The sequence below is a fragment of the Sabethes cyaneus genome, chromosome 3 (genome assembly GCF_943734655.1).
Source record: "Sabethes cyaneus chromosome 3, idSabCyanKW18_F2, whole genome shotgun sequence".
Taxonomy (NCBI): domain Eukaryota; kingdom Metazoa; phylum Arthropoda; class Insecta; order Diptera; family Culicidae; genus Sabethes; species Sabethes cyaneus.
Window position 1 is genome coordinate 55696776 of NC_071355.1, and position 25032 is coordinate 55721807.

Here is a 25032-nt window from a genome sequence, read left to right on the forward strand (position 1 = left end):
AATATTGGATTGAAGAAAAGGGGTGATTTTGCATTCTGGCGTACTTCCCAAACACAGACATCAAATTGGAACAGGTTTAAACGTCGTAAGGAATCTTAAACGTTTTGGAACGGGGAGGTTTTGTTACTTTTTTTGTAAAAGCATTAAGGGGAAACCGAAAGTGGCTCAAAGATGGCTGGATAAATGGCTACCATTCGAAGCATGTATTGTTTTGCGCCTTAAAAATGCATCTGTATTGGCAGAGCACGCTTTCGCCACGTAATCAGTGCTTCCAGCGCTGTTATAATGTCCTAAAACTTGTAATTCAATTTATCGATCTGCTGTGTATCAATAAACGCTCAGCAAAACATAATTGCTAATGGAAAATAAATTTAACGGAACATATCGATCATTACGTGTTCATAAAAGCGACCAATGTATAATTTGGAATTAGTTAATAGATATTTGGTTACGCACATATTTCGTTGAACTAGCGATTTCGGAAAAAGCAGCAACACAGTATCAAACTTTCGTCACATCAATGAGCTTTTAAAGAGCTTTCAACTTTCGCCGCATCGATGAGCTTAGAGTGAAATAAACAAACAAAACACAAACGCAGGAATCAAAAACGCAATCCGATGCAAGCGGATTAATTAAACATCCTAGTGATCCTACGCATTATTCAGTTGCTGCTGTTAATTTTGATTGAATCGGAATGCCTTGATAAAGAAAACAAACCATTTTTCGGGATGTTTGTAGTCAGTGCGGTTGGCTGCGGATCAGCTGTTTATGTTTGCAAGCTCCGCTATTTGACATATATTACCAATACTAATGCAATATTCAAATAAACGTTTAGATTTTTAACGAACACATGAGATGTACAGTACAGTGTTTGTCGCACTAACACAATAACGTTAGCCACTTTCGGTTCCGCCTTAAACAGTACAGTAAACATTGAATAGGTGGTTTGGTTAACTGTCGTCCCTGCCTGTGAAGCAAGGTAATCATGAAGCAAATGTATGTGTACGATAGCTCTATAGGGTCCGGATGGGTTTGATGTGGGATGACAAGGCCGCCAAAGGAAGGCCAGTGAGAATTCCGCCGTCCGAAATAAATCCTCCGCTCGCTTGGGTTGTGATCACTCGTAGCAATAAGTTCACTAGGTTTTTTACTTAAACCATCACTTTACTTCTTTAGACATTTATTAACACTACTTATGCTACTCGACTTAACAAAGGTAAAAAAACTGCAATACTAGTCAGAAAGTTGTCCTTTTATAGATTTTGGACAGAGGCTTAATTTTACCACGGACAAAGTGAACAATTAGTTCTATATGTATACATTTCACAATGATAATGATTTGTTAATGTGTAGTATGTACTTCTGTCAGCAACTAAGATAGCTCTCATGTTGAGACTGAGCTACTTTTGCCGCACCGAGGGGATAAGCGTCGCTGGAATAGGGTGGTTCACCAACATCCTCTCCCCCCTGAAACAACCCATGTTTCAGTCAGTTGATCGTTTCGTTCGCATTGAGATCCCCGTCATCCGTTGCAACCGGTAAGATGCAAATTTTGTCAACCGGTCTATCCACTGTCCCGTTCGCTGTTCGTAGAGTGACTACTCGGACCACCCCATCTGGTCCCGGGTGGGTCGAAATGATTCGCGCCATTCTCCATTTCGTTGGCGGTAGGTTGTCATCACGAATCACTGCTAAGCTGCCTTGCCTTATTCCAACCGGTGGTTTCCACCACTTAACGCGCCCTTGTAGTTGATTGAGGTACTCGGTTTTCCATCGCCGCCAAAAGTCTTGCAACCTCTTCTGTACAGCTTCCCACGTCTTTAGTCTCCCGTAAGCTGTGTCGGTGTAGTCTGCTGATGGTATGGATTGGAGAGCAGAACCAACCAGGAAATGACCTGGTGTGAGTGGCCGCAAGTCATCAGGATCATCCGAAAGCTGCGTCAGAGGCCGCGAGTTCAGACAGCACTCGACTTGTGTTAGAAGAGTCGTCATATCCTCGTAGGAGACTGGCGTGTCCGCTAGCACCTTCAAAAGATGTTTTTTCGCCGATCGCACAGCAGCCTCCCAGAGGCCACCGAAATGGGGAGCTCCAGGGGGTATAAACTTCCACTGCATTCCATCGTCTGCACACTCCTTGGCAACCTTCTGGTGATGTTCTTTGGTGTTCAGGATTTTCAGTAACTCTCGCATCTGGTTTTTAGCTCCAACGAAGTTAGTGCCATTATCGGACCACAATGTAGCACAATTTCCCCGACGTGACGTGAATCTCCGCAAAGCCTGAATAAACCGTGCCGTCGAAAGATCAGTGACCAATTCTAGGTGTGTCGCCTTCGTCACAAAGCAGACAAACACCGATACGTATGCTTTTACTGCGGTCCGCCGGTATCCTGATCTAACGTACACCGGCCCAAAATAATCGACGCCTGTAGTCGAAAATGGTCTCGCCGCCGTAACTCTCGATGCCGGTAAATCAGCCATAAACTGTTGAATCAGCGTCGGTCTCATACGGTAGCATCGCAAACATTGATGACACACCGTTCTTGCAATATTCCTTCCGCCTAAGGGCCAGTATCGAAGCCGAACCGTACTCAACAATAATTGTGGACCAGCGTGCAAGAGTTTAAGATGATAGTGTTTGAAAAGCAATTCGGTAAGCAAGTGTTTCGCAGGAAGCACAATGGGGTGCTTTGCATCATCAGACTCTCTAGAATGCCCTAACCTCCCCCCGACCCTCAATAATCCATCTTCCGCTATAAATGGGTTGTACCAGCGTAATGGTGATGAACGCGGTACCCACTCTCCCCGTGCCAGTGCTTTTAGTTCATTTGGGAAACCTTCTGCCTGCACCAATTGTATGACCTTATATTCAGCTCGTTGAAGCTCTATTGTTGTTAACGGACCACCTTGTCGCTTTCCTCCCTTATGGGACCACAGATTGTTCAGATAACGAACCCAGTACGCCGTTCTTCGGATAACAGAATTGAAATTAGGGAAACGAGTTAGATACCATTGGATGAAGCTGGGATTTTCCGGAACCACCGCCAGTACAACACGCCTTTTCTCTTCTTCCATACCTTCAGATGACAGGTTATGTTGCTTAGGCCAAGACGTCGGATTCTTGGATAGCCATTCAGGTCCTTTCCACCACAATTCATTGTTGATAATATTTTCCGGTGCAACTCCTCTTGAAATAAGATCGGCCGGGTTTTGTTCCCCAGGAACATGATTCCAGTGACAGTTTTCAGTCAGCGACTGGATCTTGGATACACGATTCGCCACAAATGTTGTCCAAGTTGACGGCGTTGCCAATAGCCACCGTAGTACTGTAGATGAGTCCGTCCAAAAGAAAGCTTCCATAGAACACCTGATTGACTCTTTCACCTTCAAATATAGTTCAGCTGCCATTAATGCGCCGCGAAGTTCAAGTCTGGGGATTGATTGTGTTTTCAACGGTGAAACTCTTGACCTCGATGACAAAATAGCAACCTTAATTTTACCGGACGTGTCCTTGGTACGCATGTACGCGCAGGCTCCAAAAGCCCTCTCAGAAGCATCGGAAAACATATGGATTTGCACGCACACCGTACTACATATCATGACATAACGCTCAATACGCAAATTGTTCAGAAGCGGAATTTGCTCGTGAAAGACTCGCCACTCATCTTCAACCTCTGTAGGTAAAGGGGAATCCCATCCTAATTTATTTCCCTCTTGATCCTCCAGACGCCACAACAGTTGCATAAATATTTTAGCGCGAGTGATTACTGCTCCAATAAGTCCTAACGGATCGAATAACGTGGCTATTATCGAAAGAACCTTTCTTTTCGACAGGGAAACATCTGACGACAAAGCGGGTATGCGAAAACGAAATCGTAAGACGTCGGTTTTGGGTATCCAAACTAAACCTAAAGTTTTAACCATGGGATCAGGGTCCAGATTAATCCCATCATCTGCTTGAATTGCGAGTTCTTCCTCCGGTAATCCTGCCAGTACGGTTTCACAATTAGAAGCAAACTTTCGTAGCCAAAATCCACCGCTGCGTAGCATCTCCTGCAGTTGGATGCGAAGTTCTGTAGCTGTGATTGGATCGTCAGCACCTGTTATCACGTCGTCCATATAAAAGTCCTCTCTAACAGCAGTCGAAGCCAACGGAAACCGCTTCTCCTCATCAGTGGCCAGCTGCATAAGTACCCTTGTTGCAAGAAACGGTGCTGGCTTGGTACCATATGTGACTGTCGATAGTTCATATGTAGACAGAGGGACGTTGGGAGAGGTACGCCACAGAATGCACTGAAATTGTCGGTCTTCGGGATGAATTTCAATTTGCCGAAACATCTTTTCAATATCGGCGACCACCATCACCTGGCGTGTGCGGCTACGAAGAATTATCGAACGCAAATCTTCTTGGATGACCGGACCGACCAGCAAGCTATCATTCAAGGAAACGTTGCTAGATGTTTTTGCGGAGGCATCAAATACCACCCGCACCTTAGTGGTTGTGCTGTCTTCTTTCACCACTGGATGGTGTGGGAGAAAACATCGCTTAACGTCCGTATCGTGTTCATCGTCGATTAATTTCATGTGCCCCATGGATTCATACACTTTCATGAAGTCGGCATATTGTTCTCGCAGCTTCTCATCTCGCCCCAATCGCTTCTCTATTTGTAAGAATCTACGCTCAGCTATCTCCTTCGAATCACCTAGCTTGGCAAATAACTCATCATTTCTCGGATAGGACACAGTATACCGACCCGAAGGCTGCCGTCGGGTAGTTTTGGTGAAATACTCCATACATCTTGATTCCTCGGGAGAGTAGTTGTGACATTGGACAAAGTCTTCAGATTCCCAGAACTTCTCCAGTAGGCTATCTAAATTGTAGTTTATTGTAAGGTCGCAAACGACAGATTTAACGGAAGCAGCCACCGAACATTTGCCCGTGACCACCCATCCAAACACAGAGTCCACCAACGAGGGTAAGTTGTTTCCAAGTCGGATTTTACGGCCAGTTGTGAAAAAATCGAAAAAGGCCTCAGCTCCCAATACCAAGTCAACTGAGCCACCTTTGAAGAATGTCGGATCCGCCAGTTCGATCCCACTCGGTAAATTCCATTGGTTGACGTCGACCGATATGACTGCCACTTGTGCTGCGATTTTGGGTAGAATGTACATTTCCATTGGTTGCGAAAACTCTGAAAACCTGGATTGTACCATGACAGTGATTTTCCTCTGTACCTTAGAAGATAAACCTTGGATGCCTACCACCTCGACCGTACATGGTTGCTCTTTAACCGTAAGAGATTTTCGCACTCGATCGCTTATTAAATTACACTCCGCCGCACTATCTAATAATGCTCGAGCATGAACCTGTTGACCTCGGTCGTCCACCAGAGTAACAATAGCAGTGAGTAAAAACACTCCAGTCGATGAACTAGATACCGTGTTGCAAACCACCTTGCTGGTGGTCGCCAAGTTGACCACCTTTGGTTCGATTGCTTCTTCGGTTGCAGCCATCACCGCCGAAGTTGGTTCGCCATTGGGTTTTGGTTTTTCTTCGGTTGCTTTACTCCTGAAGCACACGAGCGTATGGTGTTTCCCTTTACATTGCCTGCAAGTGAATTTCGAATTGCATTCTTTCGCATGATGACCCCGCCGGAAACAATTTCGACACAGGGAATGGCTACGCAGAAGTGCATCTCTCTCCGAAACCGATAACCTTTGAAATGATGGACATTGGTAGAGAAGATGATTATCGGAACAGCTGACACATGTGCCGCTCGTCGAAGGTCGTTGAACCGATGCATTGTATGCTTTGACCGTGGCTATTTTGTTTGGACGCTTAGGTTGTGTGTACTCTGCCTTAATTTCGCTGGGCTTGATGGGCACAGATTCCAAAATTCTGGCCCGACGCTGTAAGAACTCAGTAAGATCCTTTATGGTATCCGATTCTTTGGTGGAGGAAAATTCCTCCCATCCCCTTCTAGTAGTGTGATCCAAACGCGAACAAAGTAGATGCACCAGTAGCATATCCTTATAGTCAGTCTGCTGGGGAGTGACCTGATCTAATGACTTAACTATCTTCTCGAAATTGTCTAGTAGAGAATTTAACTCAGAAGCCGATTCTCTCCGAATCGTTGGTAACTCAAAGAGTGCCTGAACCTGACGTTTACGGAGAACCTTCGTGTTTGAGTAACGCTTCGTCAGTAGTTCCCATGCAACAGTGTAATTTGCCTTGATAAGGGGAAGTGAATCGATAATCGATAAAGCTTCTCCTTCCAGCTGACTACGCAAATAGTGAAACTTTTCGATCTCGGGCAGGTCGGTCTGCCTATGTATCAGTGAGGTAAAGAGATCACGAAAGGTAAGCCATTCATCTATCTTACCACTAAATTTAGGAAGAGTAATTTGTGGTAATCGCACATGAGGGGTGGGCCCGGGGGGATTATCGAGAGAGCGAGTAGTCTGGTTAAGTACGGTTTGGTCACAATCTTCTCTTTGCTTACCAACAAGAAAAGCTTTCAGCTCGTAAAAACGGTTCTCGAAATCGATCCGATTTTTGACGAAACTATCTGCTTCTTCTATCGATTCTTCGTGGGATTCGACGTCATCGATGGCCTCGTTCATTTTATCCCACAATCGATCCAGCTGCTCCAGTCGTACGTTGACCTCTGTCGATTTCGTATCTTCCCGGTACTGCTCCATAAATCGACACATATTGTCGAACGACGTTTGTAATCCACGCAGCTTCGTTTGCAGTGACTTCAGTGACGGAGGTTTGGATTTAGCGGCAGGCATGGTGTGTTCCTCAAAAAATGAGACCAAAGTAGCAAAGCTTGGGGAAACTAAAGTGCTTGGAGAGCCAATTACCTGATGGCTCATGAATATGAGCCTTTTGTTTTATTAAAGATGCTCCTCGAACTTTCACCCAGTAGAATCCGTAGTGCAGATCAAACAAATTGGACCGGTTGCGCCAGCAGCAACCGTTGATAATGATAGCGTCTCGTATAAATCCAATCACAATTGTTCCTCCCAGGTAAGCGTAGTAAGCCAATTGGTTGCGAGCGTAGTGTTATCAGCAGTGTGAATCCAATTTCGTATGTGATTTACCACCGTGGGAAAAGTGCGGACAATCCGCTACCGTCGAGTGATAACCTGTGGGTCCACAAACGAAAGACCGCGAGCACAGGGATTTGGGTTGTAGAACTTTGGAATCGCACTCACCGATTTTTCCAGAGGAATAAGGCCTTGAATAAATGTATTTAATTCCGTGAGGGAGCAAACCGACGCCACTTAGCAAGATGGCGTATCCTATTATGGGTTTCCAGTAGATTGGGTAGGCCGGGTCCAATGGCGCCTTCTGATGTCCTTCGGATTGGATGTAATGGGTTCCTCAAACCGCATCCGGTTCGAAGGACCAGTTGTACGATAGCTCTATAGGGTCCGGATGCGTTTGATGTGGGATGACAAGGCCGCCAAAGGAAGGCCAGTGAGAATTCCGCCGTCCGAAATAAATCCTCCGCTCGCTTGGGTTGTGATCACTCGTAGCAATAAGTTCACTAGGTTTTTTACTTAAACCATCACTTTACTTCTTTAGACATTTATTAACACTACTTATGCTACTCGACTTAACAAAGGTAAAAAAACTGCAATACTAGTCAGAAAGTTGTCCTTTTATAGATTTTGGACAGAGGCTTAATTTTACCACGGACAAAGTGAACAATTAGTTCTATATGTATACATTTCACAATGATAATGATTTGTTAATGTGTAGTATGTACTTCTGTCAGCAACTAAGATAGCTCTCATGTTGAGACTGAGCTACTTTTGCCGCACCGAGGGGATAAGCGTCGCTGGAATAGGGTGGTTCACCAACAGTATGGGATAGTTTGATCTTGAAACTTTACTCACATTTTCACCATTAAGCGTATAAAATATTGTTATGAATATGTTACTATAAAATTGCTGGACATTTTATCTATCCAACGGCATGTTAACAGTTATGTTTCTCAATCAGCAGTATAGTAGCTATTAGCATTTCAAATCTTTCATTCAAATGTTACACTTCTATTTTAGTTTTCACGAAGTGGTACCCGGTTTAGTAAACAAAAACGTAGTACTACGTTAAAACATTTCAGGTAAATATTAATATGTTCAAAATTCCATACATGTTCTGGTTTCAAACAATCCTACATTAAGCGTAGGTTCGTCCGCACTGACAATTATCAAAAAGCAAGATTGTCGTTAACATACCATTTATATCTGTTCCATTCCGTTCGAACATCTTCTCACTTATATGCTTCCTTTTTTTTAACAACAGCTACAACAGTCAAGACCAGGGCTTCGACTGATCCTTTTTTCTACCGCAGTCACACCACCGCGCATTCAAATTCACACCGTCCGTTTAGTGGTGGAATACGAACGCAATGCATAACACGACTGGCTCAGTCATAACGCTGATTGAACGCAGTAGAACGAATGCGTTCTAAACCTTTTTAACATTTTCGTTTTGATCAAGTTTCCTTTATCGTTTTGAGCCGCGAATGACTGCAAAATAGTCAAATGAATGGCAGTCACCACGCTAACGAAAAGCAACCGCGCTATCGTATATTCAATGCTACAAAAAAACAACCACTACATGTGCATGGAAGAAGTCGGTCGGACTCCGTCCAATACAAATGAACATTTTGCTCGCGTCGGACCGACGTCCGGGTGACAAACTATTACTGTGAGCAACCGATTTGGAGACAAAAAAAACGTCATCTTATGCTTCCAGTCAGTTTGCAGTTTAGATTCTTCATATGAACGCGCAAAGCGGGAGTATGACTGTTTGCTTCTGCTGAGAGGCAGCATGAATTGTAAGACGGCAGCAGCGCAAGTGGCAGATTGACTGGATTCAAAAAAACAGTCAACAGTCACAGATCGTTCAAAAAGCGCAGGTTGATTGCGAAAAGCGTACGCATTCACGTAGTCATATTCAACTTGCGATCCCTTTTCAAGCCCCGGTTAAGGCACGAAAATAGATTCACATTAGCCAATCCTTGAGTGCAAATGCCACATGTTTGCAGCGTCATAAAGCAAGCAAAAAACAAGATCGAGAGTGAAACTTGTCTAATAAGTTTCCAAATGATGATTTCTACTTCGGATTACCATTGGTGAGGTCCAAGTTTCAGTATTTGTAGTTCGAGCAGCATGTTCCTAGCAACCGTATGGAAGATTTGGAGTCCAAACTCAGACTGAAAAGGAAAGTTGAACTGTAGTCGGGCAGGGAGAGATTGACGACTCTGCTTTTCTTTGTCGTTTTAATAGTCTTTACATGTCAAGAAGGCAAGGGTATCCAAGTACAGTGGACCACCGTTCGTTTGAACGATTCCTCATGCAAACTAACGGGGTTAGCTTTTAATTTGAATAACTGGTCCTCCTAAATATGCTGGAGCTTGTGTGAACTGGCTGCCCTGTTCTTTGTTATTGTTTTGGCGGTTTGATTCAGTTGGCAGTTGCAAGCAGCGAATATTTCATTCTCCGATCAGATTTCTACCATAATCGTTGGGAAAACGCATTGTGAAACAGATTGAACACGCTAGATCAGTACAAACAAATCGTGTTTATATGCATTGTCTGCATAAGCAAATCATGTCACATTGAGAATGACATTTGAACCATTTTTAATTTGCACGTCGTGCAAGCCAACGGGGTTCAAACTAGAAGGTGTTCAGACTAAAAACGGTCAAACGAACGGGGGTCCACGGTACCGTAAGTTTCGTTTTCTTTTTCTTAAACAGCCACACGCTTGGTGTATGTAACTGTCGTCCGTGTCTGTGAAGAAATACTATCGCATGCAAAGTGTGTTTTGACCTTTCGATAAGTTTCGATAATTCTCACTAACTAGAGATTAGAAAACAGTCTTTCTATTGAATCCACACAATTGCTGGATCTGTTATGAATCGAATGTAATGCAAAACATCAAAATTAATTGAGAATTGGCAGAACTGCTGTCTTTCAAAATCGTTCATTGTAAGACGTCAAAAAAGTGCCTACAACTTACAGCGCAAAATTAAATTATCGTTTATGTTCAAAGCGCAATTGTGGTATTCGGAATGCCAATTATAACTAATCTATACCTAGTTTGAATTTTACAGTTGGAGTTGTATCTTTCAGTTTTAGAAAGGTTCAGGTGGTGGAAATCACGTTGAAGCGAGTTACATCCGCTTACCCCGTATTCCCACTTGCTCCGGGGTTTCTTATTGTTATTTCCGATATGTTTACTTTTCAAACTGCCGATAGAAAGGTGCCAAACAACGGCGCGGGCGATTCCGATTTGTTCCATCACCAACTATGTATGTACCTTCTGGCGTCTGTTCCAAAACGGTATATCCTCACCTACCCTCTCTAGTAGGTAGGGAACACAGTCAACGGGAGGGCTACATTGTTGTCGAAGACGAGCTTCTCTTGAGGTTCGAGGAGGGACTTTCGACTTCTAGTGGCTGCTCGAGTGGATCGGTGTGTTTGTTATTTTGTTAAGCATCAATTATAGCTCGCTCCTCCAAGGAATGCCAGCAATTAAAGTGTTTGTCTCTGTGGTTTGTTTGCCGAACTTGCAGCATTATAATTGCGATAAGAGTGCACGCTGAGTGCGCAATAAGGATTCCTATCTGGTAAACTTGCTATCTCTGCCAGTTCGTTGGCTCGCTCCCATAACATTATTTTCGGTCAGTGAGCTTTAAGAATTAAAGCCTATATTTTAAACGCTGCGCAATGTAATACAACTCGAGTGCGTATAAAATTCTCTTGTCAACTAACATTTCACTTTCCGGAGTGCTAGGATATTAAGTGCAACTGCTGTGGAGTTGGAAAAGAACTTTTACTCGAGTTCCGCTTTGTTTGGTGCAAAATTTCTTGAGACAATATCGTCTTGCTTGCGAGGGGGGAGGGCAGGAAGCGCGCTGAAAGGCAACCGGAGAGCAAAACTTTTCATCTTTCGCCGGATGTCTCACCCGGTCCGACGACACCCATCTATTCACCTTGTTCTTTCGAGCATTCCACTCCCGGATACCTGTCGCTTGGTGATCTCTCCGCTGGCTGGCGCTGACTGCTACCACCATTAGCAAGCACTCTGCATCGGCCTTTATGAAATGCCGCGCCAGCCTTTCTTTCTACCTCGCTGCCAGCAGACGTGGAATTATTCTCGGTACTTTCATAGCAGTGAATTGTTTAAATAAATTATGGCACTGAAATGTATTAAATTATATTACCTTAAAACGTGTAAAACGTCAAGTAATTGATACACATTTCTCTGGCAACCGGCGCTGGAAATAAAATGCGGACGGGCAAACATTAAAGTATCACTTTAACGACCAATGTCAGCGGCGTTATTATCGTCATTCAAACGGACACCGCCATTCCGGCAGTTTCGGCTTTCACGAGCTCTACCGGTAACGGCCGTCGTAGGATATCCTGTAATGATTCCATGTTGGCGCATCTCGCAAACCGCCCCGGCCCCACCGGGACGATTGGCCGCTTGTTATTGCTCTTTATCGCTATGTCATAATCTGCAACGACAACCTTACCGGCTCGGTTCAGACAAAACTAATAAAAAAATAAGACGCATCTTCACAAGTTCAGATCATGGAAGTTCAGGCAATATCCATTTCTTTTTTTTCTAGCAAATGGAACTTCCCTATAACAGCAGACAGGAGTGCGTTCCGGATCCGGAGAGTTTTCATAATTACGCCAGCTAATAACTTGCCATCACTTTTATTGTCTTTGTTCAGAAATGCTCTGTTTAGGTCAGAATTGAAGTCGTTTAGTGGAAACTTAAACTAATGGCTTGCTAATTTGGTTTGAAATGACTTCCACCAGATTTGCTCGTCATTGGATGCTGGCATTTGAGTGCACATCCACTAGACACCGCAGGTATGCTTCAATCTACCCAGAAGTTATAGCTTTTGCAGAAGTGCACTCTAACACTTTCTGTCCCAAGTGCAAACATATCATCACTAAGCTGCTTATCTCTGAAGATATCTTTCCCAGCCTGCATTACTAACTGTACTTTATTATGGACTACCTACCGACCGCCCACGGTATTCTCTCACGTTCTACTCCTACTTTGAGGCTCACACGAATAAATTTGATGTAGCAGCACGAGTTGTGCTGCAGAAAGTGTATCTTTCGACAGCAAGGACACGGCACAGCTAACTAACCTTGCAATTCGTCTTTCTCCTGCACAGTAAGCTCCTCAGCATGATTAAGAAGCTGAACGGGTTTGCTCCATGGGAACGTTTGTATTCTTTTTTCCTTCGCGGTCCATGGTACAGGCCAAGTGCCAAAACCACATCACCGCAGGCCATTGGGCTGCGGGTAAAACACCTATAGTAAGAAAGAAAGAAAAATTTCAGCGACCTGCACCTTTCCACTTAGACACCGGGATCCCCTGTTTCCGGTCCGTCCATTCCGAAGCCATTGTGCGATGGTGGTGCTTTGCAAAATAAGGCTAGAATATGTTTGCATGTGACCAGAGGCTTGGCTTTCTTTTCGGAACAAAAAAAAAAGCGCAAGCTTTCCTGTTAATACGATGGAACCGGAAACCGGGTGGAAAGGTTGCGACCAAATAAGAAACATTCTCATCATTTTGCTTAGCATTACACCTGAATCCGGTTCTTGCCTGACTGTAGTGCAGGATGTTAACATGGTTGCCTGCTAGCTATGTTTAGGTGTGGCTGGGTATGATGAGAAGTGTTCGTCCTTACGTTGAGCAAAAAAAAAAACACTAAAAATATAAAACGTATGAAACTGTTTTCGTTTGTTCCGCATGGAATATTTTTACTGTACAATATTCCGTCCCATGAAGATTGCAGCTTAAAATGCATGGATACGGCGAACGCGGCACATGTCGATTCTTGCTGAAACTTTTCAACCTGAAGGGATGTTTTTACGTGACTGCTTTTTTTATGCCAACGCGTTCGAAACTCATTTCAGTTGCTCAAAAACTCGTTATTATTTCATCCGTTTTAACCAAGGGAAATGTGTTCTATGTTTATGAAGATTGATTGGTCGTTAAAAAATCAATGTTTCTTGATTTCGTTTGATTTTGACCCATTATGCCCCACACTTTTTCCAGCAGAGATAAAAAGCTGATGCTTTCAGAAAAGTTTTGTTTTAGGTCAGCCGAGATGTATTTTTAATTTTGTCTCTATGTCCCGCAACGATACGCTGACGAAATGCAAACGCAAAGACTTACAGGAGAGTGGAGGGATGGTATGCACTTTTTATATAGCCTTATCGTTCCGGAGAGGTGCAGAGAAGAGTGCATTGCGTTTTCGCAACGCTGGGAGAAAATGGGTTAATTCACTCTTTTTGAGTTTTATTAGGATGATCTTAAACTATATGTTTGGGGTTAGTTCAGATATCAAATCGGACCGACGAGCATTATTTTTGACGGAAATAAATATTGATCTTTAAGTTTTAAACAGGCTTCATTTTCGGTTTTTGCTCTGTAGTTGCTCATTTAACTGCAGCGACTCAACAGAATTCGAAAAAGTAGTGTAAAGGGCAATTGTAGAGTTAATTATTGTCTACTATTGAAAGCTGCTAAAAAAAGTGCCAAAAATGCCAAAGGAGCGACAAAAATGTCAAAAAACACAACAACCAAAACAAAGGTGCCAAAAAGGCGATGAGGAGATGGTAAAAAAAACTGGTAAAATAGTAATTTTACTTTAACTGGTAAAATAGTAAAACTGGTAAAATGACTCCAAGCAAACGCTATCAAAAGTTAAGCAAAACGCCACAAAAGACGACAAAAACAGCAAAACGCTGAAAAAAGACCAATTAACGATGCAAAGATGCCGACATAGCTAAAAAAACGAAAAATTAAAGATAAAAAAAACGAAAAAACCAAACAACGAATAAGGCCATTGCAAATCAAATTTAAAGTTTTTGTCACAGACCCCCCCCCCCACCCTTGGAAATTGGCTTGAAAAATCGAGGGGCAAAAAAATAATTTGTAGGATCTGAGTCAAATTTCTGTTTATAAAATCAATTGTCTGTGGGCTCTACAGTCTGAAAAACTCGAAAAATGAGTGTCCGAGTTGAATTAACGCTTCTATTACGAAACAGAAATGGAAATTCGAACAACGGAATTTCCGAAAATCGTCCAAAAAATTATCCTTCGTTTTTGTCTTTTTTCGTATATTTTTGCATAGAAAATAATAACGTATATATTATAAGCAAGAATAAATTCGGTTTTCACGTTTAAACCTTAAATAAAAATTCCTAAAATCCATGTTTTGTTTTGCTCGATTAGAAAATTCACTTTGTTTTTTTTCGCTCCCCCCCCCCCCTTCGGTGGCCGAACACCGGAAGGACAAAAACTTTATAAAATATTTGTAATGGCCTAATTAAAGATGAAAAAAGGAAAAACAAAAACGAAAAATTAAAAATGAAAGATGAGAGTAAGCGTCCTTGAGTAAATTAAGTCGAATGTCAAATATTAAAACACGAACTAAATTGATTTTTTTTTTCAAACATTAAAAACAGTTTATTGGCCAGGATATGTTTCAATTTAAAGTCGATTTTATGATTTTTAAATGCATTCGCTGAATTTTTAGAGCGGAGAGAGAAGAAAGTGTCGAGAGAGAAAAGATAGAGATGGGAGAGAAGAGAGAAACGAGAGAGAAGAGAGGAGAGAGAAGAGAGGAGAGACAAGAGAGAAAGACAAGAGAAGAATCGAGAGAGAGTGTGAGAGAGAATGAGAGAGTGTGAAAAAGTGTGAGAGGATGAAAATGTGAGAGAGTGCGAAAGAGAGATAGAAAGAGTGTGTGTGAGAGAGACGAGAGAAGATTCGAGAGAGAGCGAGAGAATGAGGAAGTGTGAGAGGGTGAGAATGTGACAGAGTGAGAGTGATAGAGAGAGAGACGAAAGAAATATTGAGAGAGAGAGAGTAGGTAGCGAGAGAAATTGGTAGATGGAAGGAGAGACTACTTTTCAAACGTGGAATATAATGTACTAGGGAAAGGGCACTATAATTCGACCTATGAAACCAACGCATGGCTAACAAAATGTAATATATCGTCCAAATAGCGCTATTTTTTCGAAAATATGATAGAATAGTATAAAAGGATGTATTTTCAATTAACATTTAAAAGGAAATAAGTGTACGATGTATATTTTTCACTAATTTTCTCGTTTCAATTCAATATTCCATTGGGTTAATTTTCGATCCCTTGTTTTAGTTTTCGACCCTTACGTGTTCTAATATTCGATCCAAGTACAAAGTAATGTATTTTCAAAGTCGATGGTTGTTTAAATTGATGAATTTAATGCAAAAAAATAACTGCAACATTTCTGTAATATCACATTGGTATTATTTTTTTAAAGCTAAACCGTAAACCTTTTTTGTAGACTATTTCAATTACCCTTCTCCTTTAAATGAATATATGGAAAATGTATGAAATGCAATCCCGGAAAACGCCTGAAATCATACAATTACTTTCGGGTCTGGATACTTTTTAGACTTCCATGGCTTTTGAACGATGGGTCGAAATATGAAACAAGCGTCTTTGAAAGCATATAGAAGGCTGTTTCGACCGGTCGAAATCTAGAACACAAACAGTTTCGCGTTTCAATTTTCGTACTATTTTAAACGTCTCTAATTACATCATAAAAAACAAATATTCACTGCAACAAAAGGAAATTAGACAGAAATATTGCCTTTTCTTTGTATACAAACATATTGCATGAATTCAGTGTCCTAATATACACAATTTATGGAAATTTTGGCGCTAGGTGGCATTGGTGCTTTATTTGTTTTGATTGTTTACCGCAGGTTAGAATACAGACTAGATATTATTTTTTTTGTCTACGGCGTAATTGTTCAAATAGTCGAGACCACTTTATTCTGAAAATTTTGGTACAAAATTCAGTCGTCAGGCGACGCTAGTGATGTATTCATTTCCTTCCGGTACTATGCTCAATTTTCGCGGATCGTTTTGACATAAATCCTGGCTGAATCTGTACATTACTTAGCCAGTATTGCGAATAATTGTTACTAGTTTTATTTTGCGAATAAATGTCGAAGGCGACGACCTCTTGTCGAAACAATATGTTCATAAACAATAAATAAATCAAAACAAAAAGCACACTAGCGCCACTTGGTGATTAAATACTGTGCTAAATTGTCTATCATAGAATGATCTGACCAATCTTCCTGAACACAAGAAACTTGCATGTCATCTACTTGTTTAAAGCGAACAATATTTATAAAATGGCACACGTACACCACCTGGTGAGTGAATTCTAAGCCGTTCACCAAGTTTGTATCTCCCACTGGGCTATATTCACTTCGTATCTTGTCTATATAATCAACTTTAGCGAGAACAAGAACGATTTACACTAGTAGAACCCAAAAAATTTACGACCAAAAAATATCGATTTTTCCAGATAAACGCCACCTAGCGAGCAAATCCTGTAAAATGTTACAAGTAACTTGAACATCTCGTGTTCGCGTATATTTTGTAGAAGAAAGCATCGTTCTAGATGGTAAGGATTTGGTGATATAAACATCACAAACCTGAAAAAATCCGATTTTTCCGACTTTTCTTTACTAAAACCCCTCCTTGTAAAAGGAACCCCCTGCCAAGTGGACATTCATAATTATAGCATTTAGTCCATTGAATTACCTTTCTGAAACATCTAAAAATTTGGAAATCCGTCTATTTTTCGCTGAGATATAGCAGTTTGAATTTTGGGGTCAAATTGACCCCAATGTACAGACAACGTAAGTATTTTTTTGTACAGACAGAAGGTTAAATACTAACAATGTACCAAAAATAAACTTTAAACTGGACAACTATGAAATCGCTGTATGCGTAAAGCACCACCCACCGCCTTATTCGGGGGACTGCTGTATGTTTTTATCCTGTTTTACGTTCAATCGAGTTTTTCCCAGCTAACATTTTCATACGTATATCAAAGTGAAAAATGAGAAATATGTACCGATATATATATCTTGAAAAATCGCAGTAGGTGCACGAAACCAGCATATACGTACTATTTTGGAGCCGATATACGTACTGCAGATTATTCACATTCATAAGTATTTGTATACGATGAGATCCGACTCAATATGATTAGTTCCATAATCCTATACAATTCTGTGATGAAAATCGTAAGTAATTCAGTCGTCATCATTTTGTACGATTGAATATAAACTAGGGCGCGATTTAATAAGCTTTGTGTACGATTTCGATTTTGTTTAACGTCAAGTAAGATGATTTTCATATACAGTGGTTTACCGATTTTATCTACCCATCCGAAAATTTTTGGTAGATATATTTGGAAAGTAGACAAATTTGGGGAAAAATAAATTGCTCCAAAATAATTTAAATGAACAAAAAATATTGTTAATATTGATCATTTTTTTCAATTATGTATTATTTTAGCGTAATTTGATGCGTAGGGCTCATTTTATTCATATCAACCATTAGCCATAACGCACGTCAACTCAGCAATATTATGAAAAAAGACATATCGAAATTCAAAATTGCTCCGATTTTATTCAAATTTTGTGTACTTATTCCTTTGTAGTAAATTTTGGATCCGTATTATTATTTGGTACTTAGGGTTCTCTTTTCTGAGTCAGTGTGGTCCCAAAAGTTACCATTTTTTCCACCTTTTTTTTCTTTGAAAATTCATAACTTTTGATCCATTCAACTGATTTCAATTATGTTAATACCAAATGGAAAGTATTTTAATGAGCTTTCAGCAAAAAAATATTGGACTAAAGCCCAAACTTTTTTATTATCACAAAAATATTGAAAACATTCACTTTTTATGTTTCCATGGTGTGCAGACCAACGAAATTCGCCCAACGAAAGTTTTCAAAAAGTATCAAGAATACAATGGAGACGCATGGTTTTTGTTTTTACTTGTAATAAAAGGGGTTTTTTGACAAAGAAATGCGTCTCTAAAGTAAAACGCAATGCGAGTCCATTGCATTTTCGCATCTTTATTTCTTAAAAAGAGTATCTCAAAAACTAAAAATGTCAGATATCTGTTTTTGATATCGTATGTAAACAACTAGCTTGCCATTGAAAGAATAATGAAAAAATAAAACCTTTTTTTTCATTTCCGGGTTTCCGAGTGATTGCTATATATTTATATAGTAGAAAGGCAAAAACGAATATTTTAAATGTTTTAAGTGATTTTAAGAGTTTCAAGGCTCCTACAAAAAATGTTTTTGCAATCATAAAAAACTTTGAACGTCAGTTTATTGTTTTTTTTTTTGAAAAGCTCAATAAAATTCCTTTTATTTGGTAATAAAATTATTCAAATCGGTTCAATGGTTCAAAAGATTAAAAATTTTAAGGAAAGAAAGGTGATAACCATTGTTTCTAGCGGAGACGGGGTGTACCCGTTAGCGTTACGGTATAGAAAAATATCACAAAGGATCATTATGAAATGTTAAAAATATGCGTTACAAAATAAATGCAAGTTACTTTGCGTATTTGACTTCAGCATTATTATACCCATTCTGTATATAGTTACATACCACAGATGCCATATAGTAAACTATAAAATACAGAGAAATATTCCCTGTTATGCATAAATTCATGAAATCTTGCAAATTTTCATGCCGAAATGGCAATTTAAAAAAAGGTAGATAAAACCGGGTCTAAATGGTAGACAAAATCGGGGGTACCTAAAATCGGGTGTAGATTAAACCAGGTGTAGATATAATCGGAATACCACTGTATTGATATACGATCCGTGGTTTGCTGGGTTGTCTCAGCGTAGTTGGGCACGGGAGGCTATTTTCAGCAGGTTTCTAAATTCAGCCTATTTGCCTTTTCTTTCGCCAATAAAAATACTTTGCCGACAAACAATTTTAATGTATTATAACTATTTTCTCAAAACTGTAAGTAATGTACCTACTATTTTTTATTCAAAGAACGTTAAAACCACCTGTTCTTCCACTAGAACTAGGCCATAGGCCGAGAAAAAAGATGCCATCGCTTAATGGGCCGAAAATACCCTCCCGTGCCTTATTTCTTTTGCTCTTTTCAGTTCACCAATAATTCAATTCTATCTCATTACGTACATTTTATTTTTTCGAGCTAATTGACATCTTGCAACTAAATGAAGAAAATTGTCAATTAACATGATAGTATAATCCAAATATTAACATAAACGACAATTTGACAGTTCAAAACAGGTTAGATATTTTGACGTCGAGTCACCAGGCATCCAGAAATCATTGAAAAATTTAGGTAGCGATGCAACTAATTTCCACTAATCTATACCTATGAAAATGTCTGTCTGTCTGTCTGTCTGTCTGTCTGTCTGTCTGTCTGTCTGTCTGTCTGTCTGTCTGTCTGTCTGTCTGTCTGTCTGTCTGTCTGTCTGTCTGTCTGTCTGTCTGTCTGTCTGTCTGTCTGTCTGTCTGTCTGTCTGTCTGTCTGTCTGTCTGTCTGTCTGTCTGTCTGTCTGTCTGTCTGTCTGTCTGTCTGTCTGTCTGTCTGTCTGTCTGTCTGTCTGTCTGTCTGTCTGTCTGTCTGTCTGTCTGTCTGTCTGTCTGTCTGTCTGTCTGTCTGTCTGTCTGTCTGTCTGTCTGTCTGTCTGTCTGTCTGTCTGTCTGTCTGTCTGTCTGTCTGTCTGTCTGTCTGTCTGTCTGTCTGTCTGTCTGTCTGTCTGTCTGTCTGTCTGTCTGTCTGTCTGTCTGTCTGTCTGTCTGTCTGTCTGTCTGTCTGTCTGTCTGTCTGTCTGTCTGTCTGTCTGTCTGTCTGTCTGTCTGTCTGTCTGTCTGTCTGTCTGTCTGTCTGTCTGTCTGTCTGTCTGTCTGTCTGTCTGTCTGTCTGTCTGTCTGTCTGTCTGTCTGTCTGTCTGTCTGTCTGTCTGTCTGTCTGTCTGTCTGTCTGTCTGTCTGTCTGTCTGTCTGTCTGTCTGTCTGTCTGTCTGTCTGTCTGTCTGTCTGTCTGTCTGTCTGTCTGTCTGTCTGTCTGTCTGTCTGTCTGTCTGTCTGTCTGTCTGTCTGTCTGTCTGTCTGTCTGTCTGTCTGTCTGTCTGTCTGTCTGTCTGTCTGTCTGTCTGTCTGTCTGTCTGTCTGTCTGTCTGTCTGTCTGTCTGTCTGTCTGTCTGTCTGTCTGTCTGTCTGTCTGTCTGTCTGTCTGTCTGTCTGTCTGTCTGTCTGTCTGTCTGTCTGTCTGTCTGTCTGTCTGTCTGTCTGTCTGTCTGTCTGTCTGTCTGTCTGTCTGTCTGTCTGTCTGTCTGTCTGTCTGTCTGTCTGTCTGTCTGTCTGTCTGTCTGTCTGTCTGTCTGTCTGTCTGTCTGTCTGTCTGTCTGTCTGTCTGTCTGTCTGTCTGTCTGTCTGTCTGTCTGTCTGTCTGTCTGTCTGTCTGTCTGTCTGTCTGTCTGTCTGTCTGTCTGTCTGTCTGTCTGTCTGTCTGTCTGTCTGTCTGTCTGTCTGTCTGTCTGTCTGTCTGTCTGTCTGTCTGTCTGTCTGTCTGTCTGTCTGTCTGTCTGTCTGTCTGTCTGTCTGTCTGTCTGTCTGTCTGTCTGTCTGTCTGTCTGTCTGTCTGTCTGTCTGTCTGTCTGTCTGTCTGTCTGTCTGTCTGTCTGTCTGTCTGTCTGTCTGTCTGTCTGTCTGTCTGTCTGTCTGTCTGTCTGTCTGTCTGTCTGTCTGTCTGTCTGTCTGTCTGTCTGTCTGTCTGTCTGTCTGTCTGTCTGTCTGTCTGTCTGTCTGTCTGTCTGTCTGTCTGTCTGTCTGTCTGTCTGTCTGTCTGTCTGTCTGTCTGTCTGTCTGTCTGTCTGTCTGTCTGTCTGTCTGTCTGTCTGTCTGTCTGTCTGTCTGTCTGTCTGTCTGTCTGTCTGTCTGTCTGTCTGTCTGTCTGTCTGTCTGTCTGTCTGTCTGTCTGTCTGTCTGTCTGTCTGTCTGTCTGTCTGTCTGTCTGTCTGTCTGTCTGTCTGTCTGTCTGTCTGTATGTTCCTTATAGAAGCGAAAACTACTGAACCGATCGGCATGAAAATTTGCATGTAGAGGTTGTTGGGGTCGGGGAAGGTTCATGATGGTTAGAGACCCCTTTTCCACTAGGAGGGGGGGGGGCTTACAAATGAAACACTAATTTCTGCATAACTCGAGAACTAATCAAGCAAATGGAACCAAATTTGGCATGTGGAGTTTTTCGGAGGCAAGAATTTGTTTTTGATGTATTAGGACCCCTCTTCTGTTTTGGAGGGGGGGCTCCCATACAAACGATATACAAATTTCATCATAACTTGAGAATTAATCAAGCAAATGGGACCAAATTTGGCATGTGGGGGATTTGGCAGTCTTGAATTTATTTTATGATGGTTATAGACCTCCCACCCCTGTGGTTGGGGGATAAGGACTCTCATACAAATTAAACAGAAATTTTTGCGTAATTCAAAAACTAATCCAACGCGAGAAATTCGAGACTCTTCCATAAAGCAATAGTCAATGACACCGTAGACCACAGAAGACCACAAAAACTACAAGGTATACAGCCCTAAAGGTTGTACGAAAGGGTGACGTATGACTATATCAGATCACTAGATCAAAGACTAATGTAAACTGCATTTCTGGCATATGCATGTTTATAAGAATCTGTGAGTGCCATTGTTTAAGTGAATGTTTAAAAGAGGGCGAAATATTCAGATTCAATTCTTCATTTAATGCAATGGTGGCTTTGAAAACACGTGGACGGGCCTAAGGTTCATAAGTACAACACCTGCAACCATTGAGACATAGAATATTTCTTTTAAAAATCACTTGTGTGCATCATAAAGGTTGAAATAGTAATGAATGACCAGCCTCCAGATTATTGTATTGAATATGATTATGCGTAGCTTGACATGTTTCAAGAATCTTACTTTTACTCACTTGTGAGCTTTAAAAGGGCCATTGGTTATAAATAACATTAAAGCCAAAGCACGTTCATCGCAAATATGACGTGCCATTCGAATGTCCTTCTCTTTTGACATGCATGGCAACAGTCGCGTAAGTTCACGGCGTCGATTCACTGTCTTTTGCTCCGAGAAGGTTTTACTAGTTTATTTTCACAGCTTACCGCTTGTTACATAGCAGAAAATATGGCAAATGCGCAAAAATTTCTGTTTTATTTGTATGAGAATCCTTATCCTCCTACCACAGGGGTGAGGGGTCTCAAACCATCATAGAAAAAATTCATGCCTCCAAAAACACCCACATGCCAAATATGGTTCCATTTGCTTAATTAGTTCTCGAATTATGAGAAAATTTGTATTTCATTTGTATATAAGCCCCCTCCCCCCTCTTAGAAGGGGAAGAGGTCTCAGTACGCCATCGAAAAAAAATCCTACCTTTTAAAACCCCCAAATGCAAAATTTGGTTCCATTTGCATGATTAGTTCTCGAGTTTTGTGCAAATTTATGTTTAATTTGTATAGGAGCTCCCCCCCCTCTTACACCGTCCATAAAATTGCTCTCTCGCCCCTCCATAAAATTGCTGATCATTTTATCTTTCCAACGACATATAAATTGTTCAGTTTCATTCAGTAGTTTAGTAGGTATTAGCATTTGAAATCTTTCATTCCAACGTTACACTTCTATTTTCATTTTCACAAAGTGCTACCCAGTTCCAGATAGTAAACAAAGGCGTAGTCCTACGTCAAAACAATCTATAGCAACACTTGATCATTCAGGGCGAGGCGGCCGCGAGTGTTGCCGGCGACCCGCCGTCGGAAGCGCCTGGGAGGGGAGGCAACCCTCCCCCCCGCAGAAATCACCACTGTCTATGTGTATTTGTTTTCCTAGGTCAACTGACCTCTATTACTTTCCTTCAGTTGAGTCCGAACGAGCGACAGCGAGTAAGGAGAGGATCACCCCTACGAAATATATAATATCTATCTTTATATAATCTAAAATCGATAAAGCTTTGACATCTGAGGCATGTATCTCAGCGGATAGTTATACAGTTGATGAAAATAATTTTTACACCACATTTCACATCCACTAAAAAAATTTATTAGAGAAAACTAACATTATAAACAATATTTATACACCACCATCAGTCAGATTTTCGGTTCTAAAAAGAGTCTAACATTGTACTAAACAAATGTTTGAAACCAACGAAATAAAAAAACAACACCGAAAGTGGTTTTTCGTTCACAAAGTGTACCCACAGCGAGATATTATTTCATCGAAATCACTCAGTTCTCGTTTGGTAGAATCATTATTCATGCACAATCACGTTATTATTCATAGAGCACGGCAAATTGTCCTTAAAACATTTCCATGTCGCTCGACCAAGCACTCATGTGTCTGAGAAACGGTCCTGTTCGCTTGTGGGAAAACACCGGCACCACAGCAGCGGCGATCCGTTCCGTTCCGTTCCGTTCCGTTTGCCCGCCTACAGAACCTCTTGTGTATCGCTTCGACTAACAACAAATTACCGTCATCCGGGAAGTATAAATAAACATCCCTGCGGTAACAATGGACCGGTTTCGGAAGCACCCATATTCGTGCGTCTGCTGTATGGAAAACTGCGCTTCCGAGACTGGGAGCGTACGACCGGAGTTGAATCCTACACGCGCAGGATACGATGGGAAAAATCAACAAAATGAAACTATGTGCCTGCGGCCGGTAGGAACCTGTTCCGGTTACAGTGCATTTCAGCGCTATGCGGTGGCAAAGTTATTACCGAAAGTTGCAAAATTGACTATAACGCGCGAAAGGAGTAGTTTGTTTGCGAAATTCGCATTATCTAATTTTCATCGGGGTTAACGGAAAAATTAAGCCGAAATTATTTTCCACGAAAAGTTGCTACCGTAATCTCGTACTTTCCGAAATTGATGTATTCCGGAAATCAATCATATCGCCGTAATTTCATCCGAAAACCTACTCAAACCTTGCGGCGTTTTTCACTGTGCAGCCGGCCTATTCAATTCCGAATATGTCTTCTAGGATGTTATGATTTTGAGAAAGCTTTCTCTCTCTCCTCGCCCCCTCCTAAAGAAGCATCCGGATTCAGGTTGAAATGCCGAAAGCTCACAAAAGGATACATCCATCATTATCTTAATTTCACCGAGCGGCAAACAAACGCAACCAGTGGGTTGAACACGGAGAAACATTGAAGCGAAGACGCTCCGAATGCTATTCGTCGTGTCATCAACTTTAAGGCGATTATTTTGCTGATGCTGATACATTGGAGAACATCGTACAATCATCGTATGACAGAGCCCGGTGCCGCCTAGAGTGCCACTCGTTCGTCCTCGCCAGTTCAGTTCAGTGTGATGGAAAGTAAAGATGCCGGTGGACTGCGCCGGGCGTCAAAGAATAAGTACCGGGGAGGAGGTCGTGTGCTTGTAGCAGAAGATGTCTTAATAATTCTGCTGATGAGTAGACATTAGCATAAAAGCTGACGCACTGCCGATCCGATGGGAAGCCTCGGTGACGGCAAAGATACCACCACGGCAAAGGTTCTTCCTCCTCGTAGTCGTCTTGCTGCTGCGGAGTAAATGGCACTTTCAAAGACGGGCCACTTTCTAAATAGGTTGTGATGTAGTTAAACTGTAGGAACTTTGCTGATTCACTTCACCGACGGGCTATCATTGAAGTTTTGCCTCAAGAGGTGGAAAGTTTAGAACAAAAGGCTGGTGACATACAAAGGAGGATCCGAATTGGGTAGAAAATGAATAAAGTCTGCAAAACCAATATGGAAATTTTGTCAACAAATAATCCTGTAGGGTGGTTAGATCAGTTTAATTAGTAAAATCTGTGAATTTAGTATAATGCCTAGAATATGCATATTATGAATGAACGGAAATCGGAGAAATTCATAAACACCACATAACCACAATCGTTTCATTGCACAGATCGATGTATGGACTCATTGCTCATGTTTGCGAAATGACCACAATGGACTCTTATTTCCGGCTGCAACAACCCACCATTATTGAACCATACTCCGAAATCGGTTGTTCTAGCTCACCAGATCGAACTCCGCAAAACAGTCCTAATTGGAAACTGCTACAAACTTTTCTCGCAGTC

General features: G+C 41.4%; 1 protein-coding gene across 1 annotated transcript; it reads right to left on the minus strand.

The window, feature by feature from the left end:
- Window positions 1-1488: 1488 nt before the first annotated feature.
- Window positions 1489-6792, minus strand: LOC128739597 (uncharacterized). Its single transcript, XM_053835092.1, has one exon. It carries the CDS (start codon window positions 6790-6792, stop codon window positions 1489-1491), a length of 5304 nt encoding a protein of 1767 aa, XP_053691067.1.
- Window positions 6793-25032: the final 18240 nt, after the last annotated feature.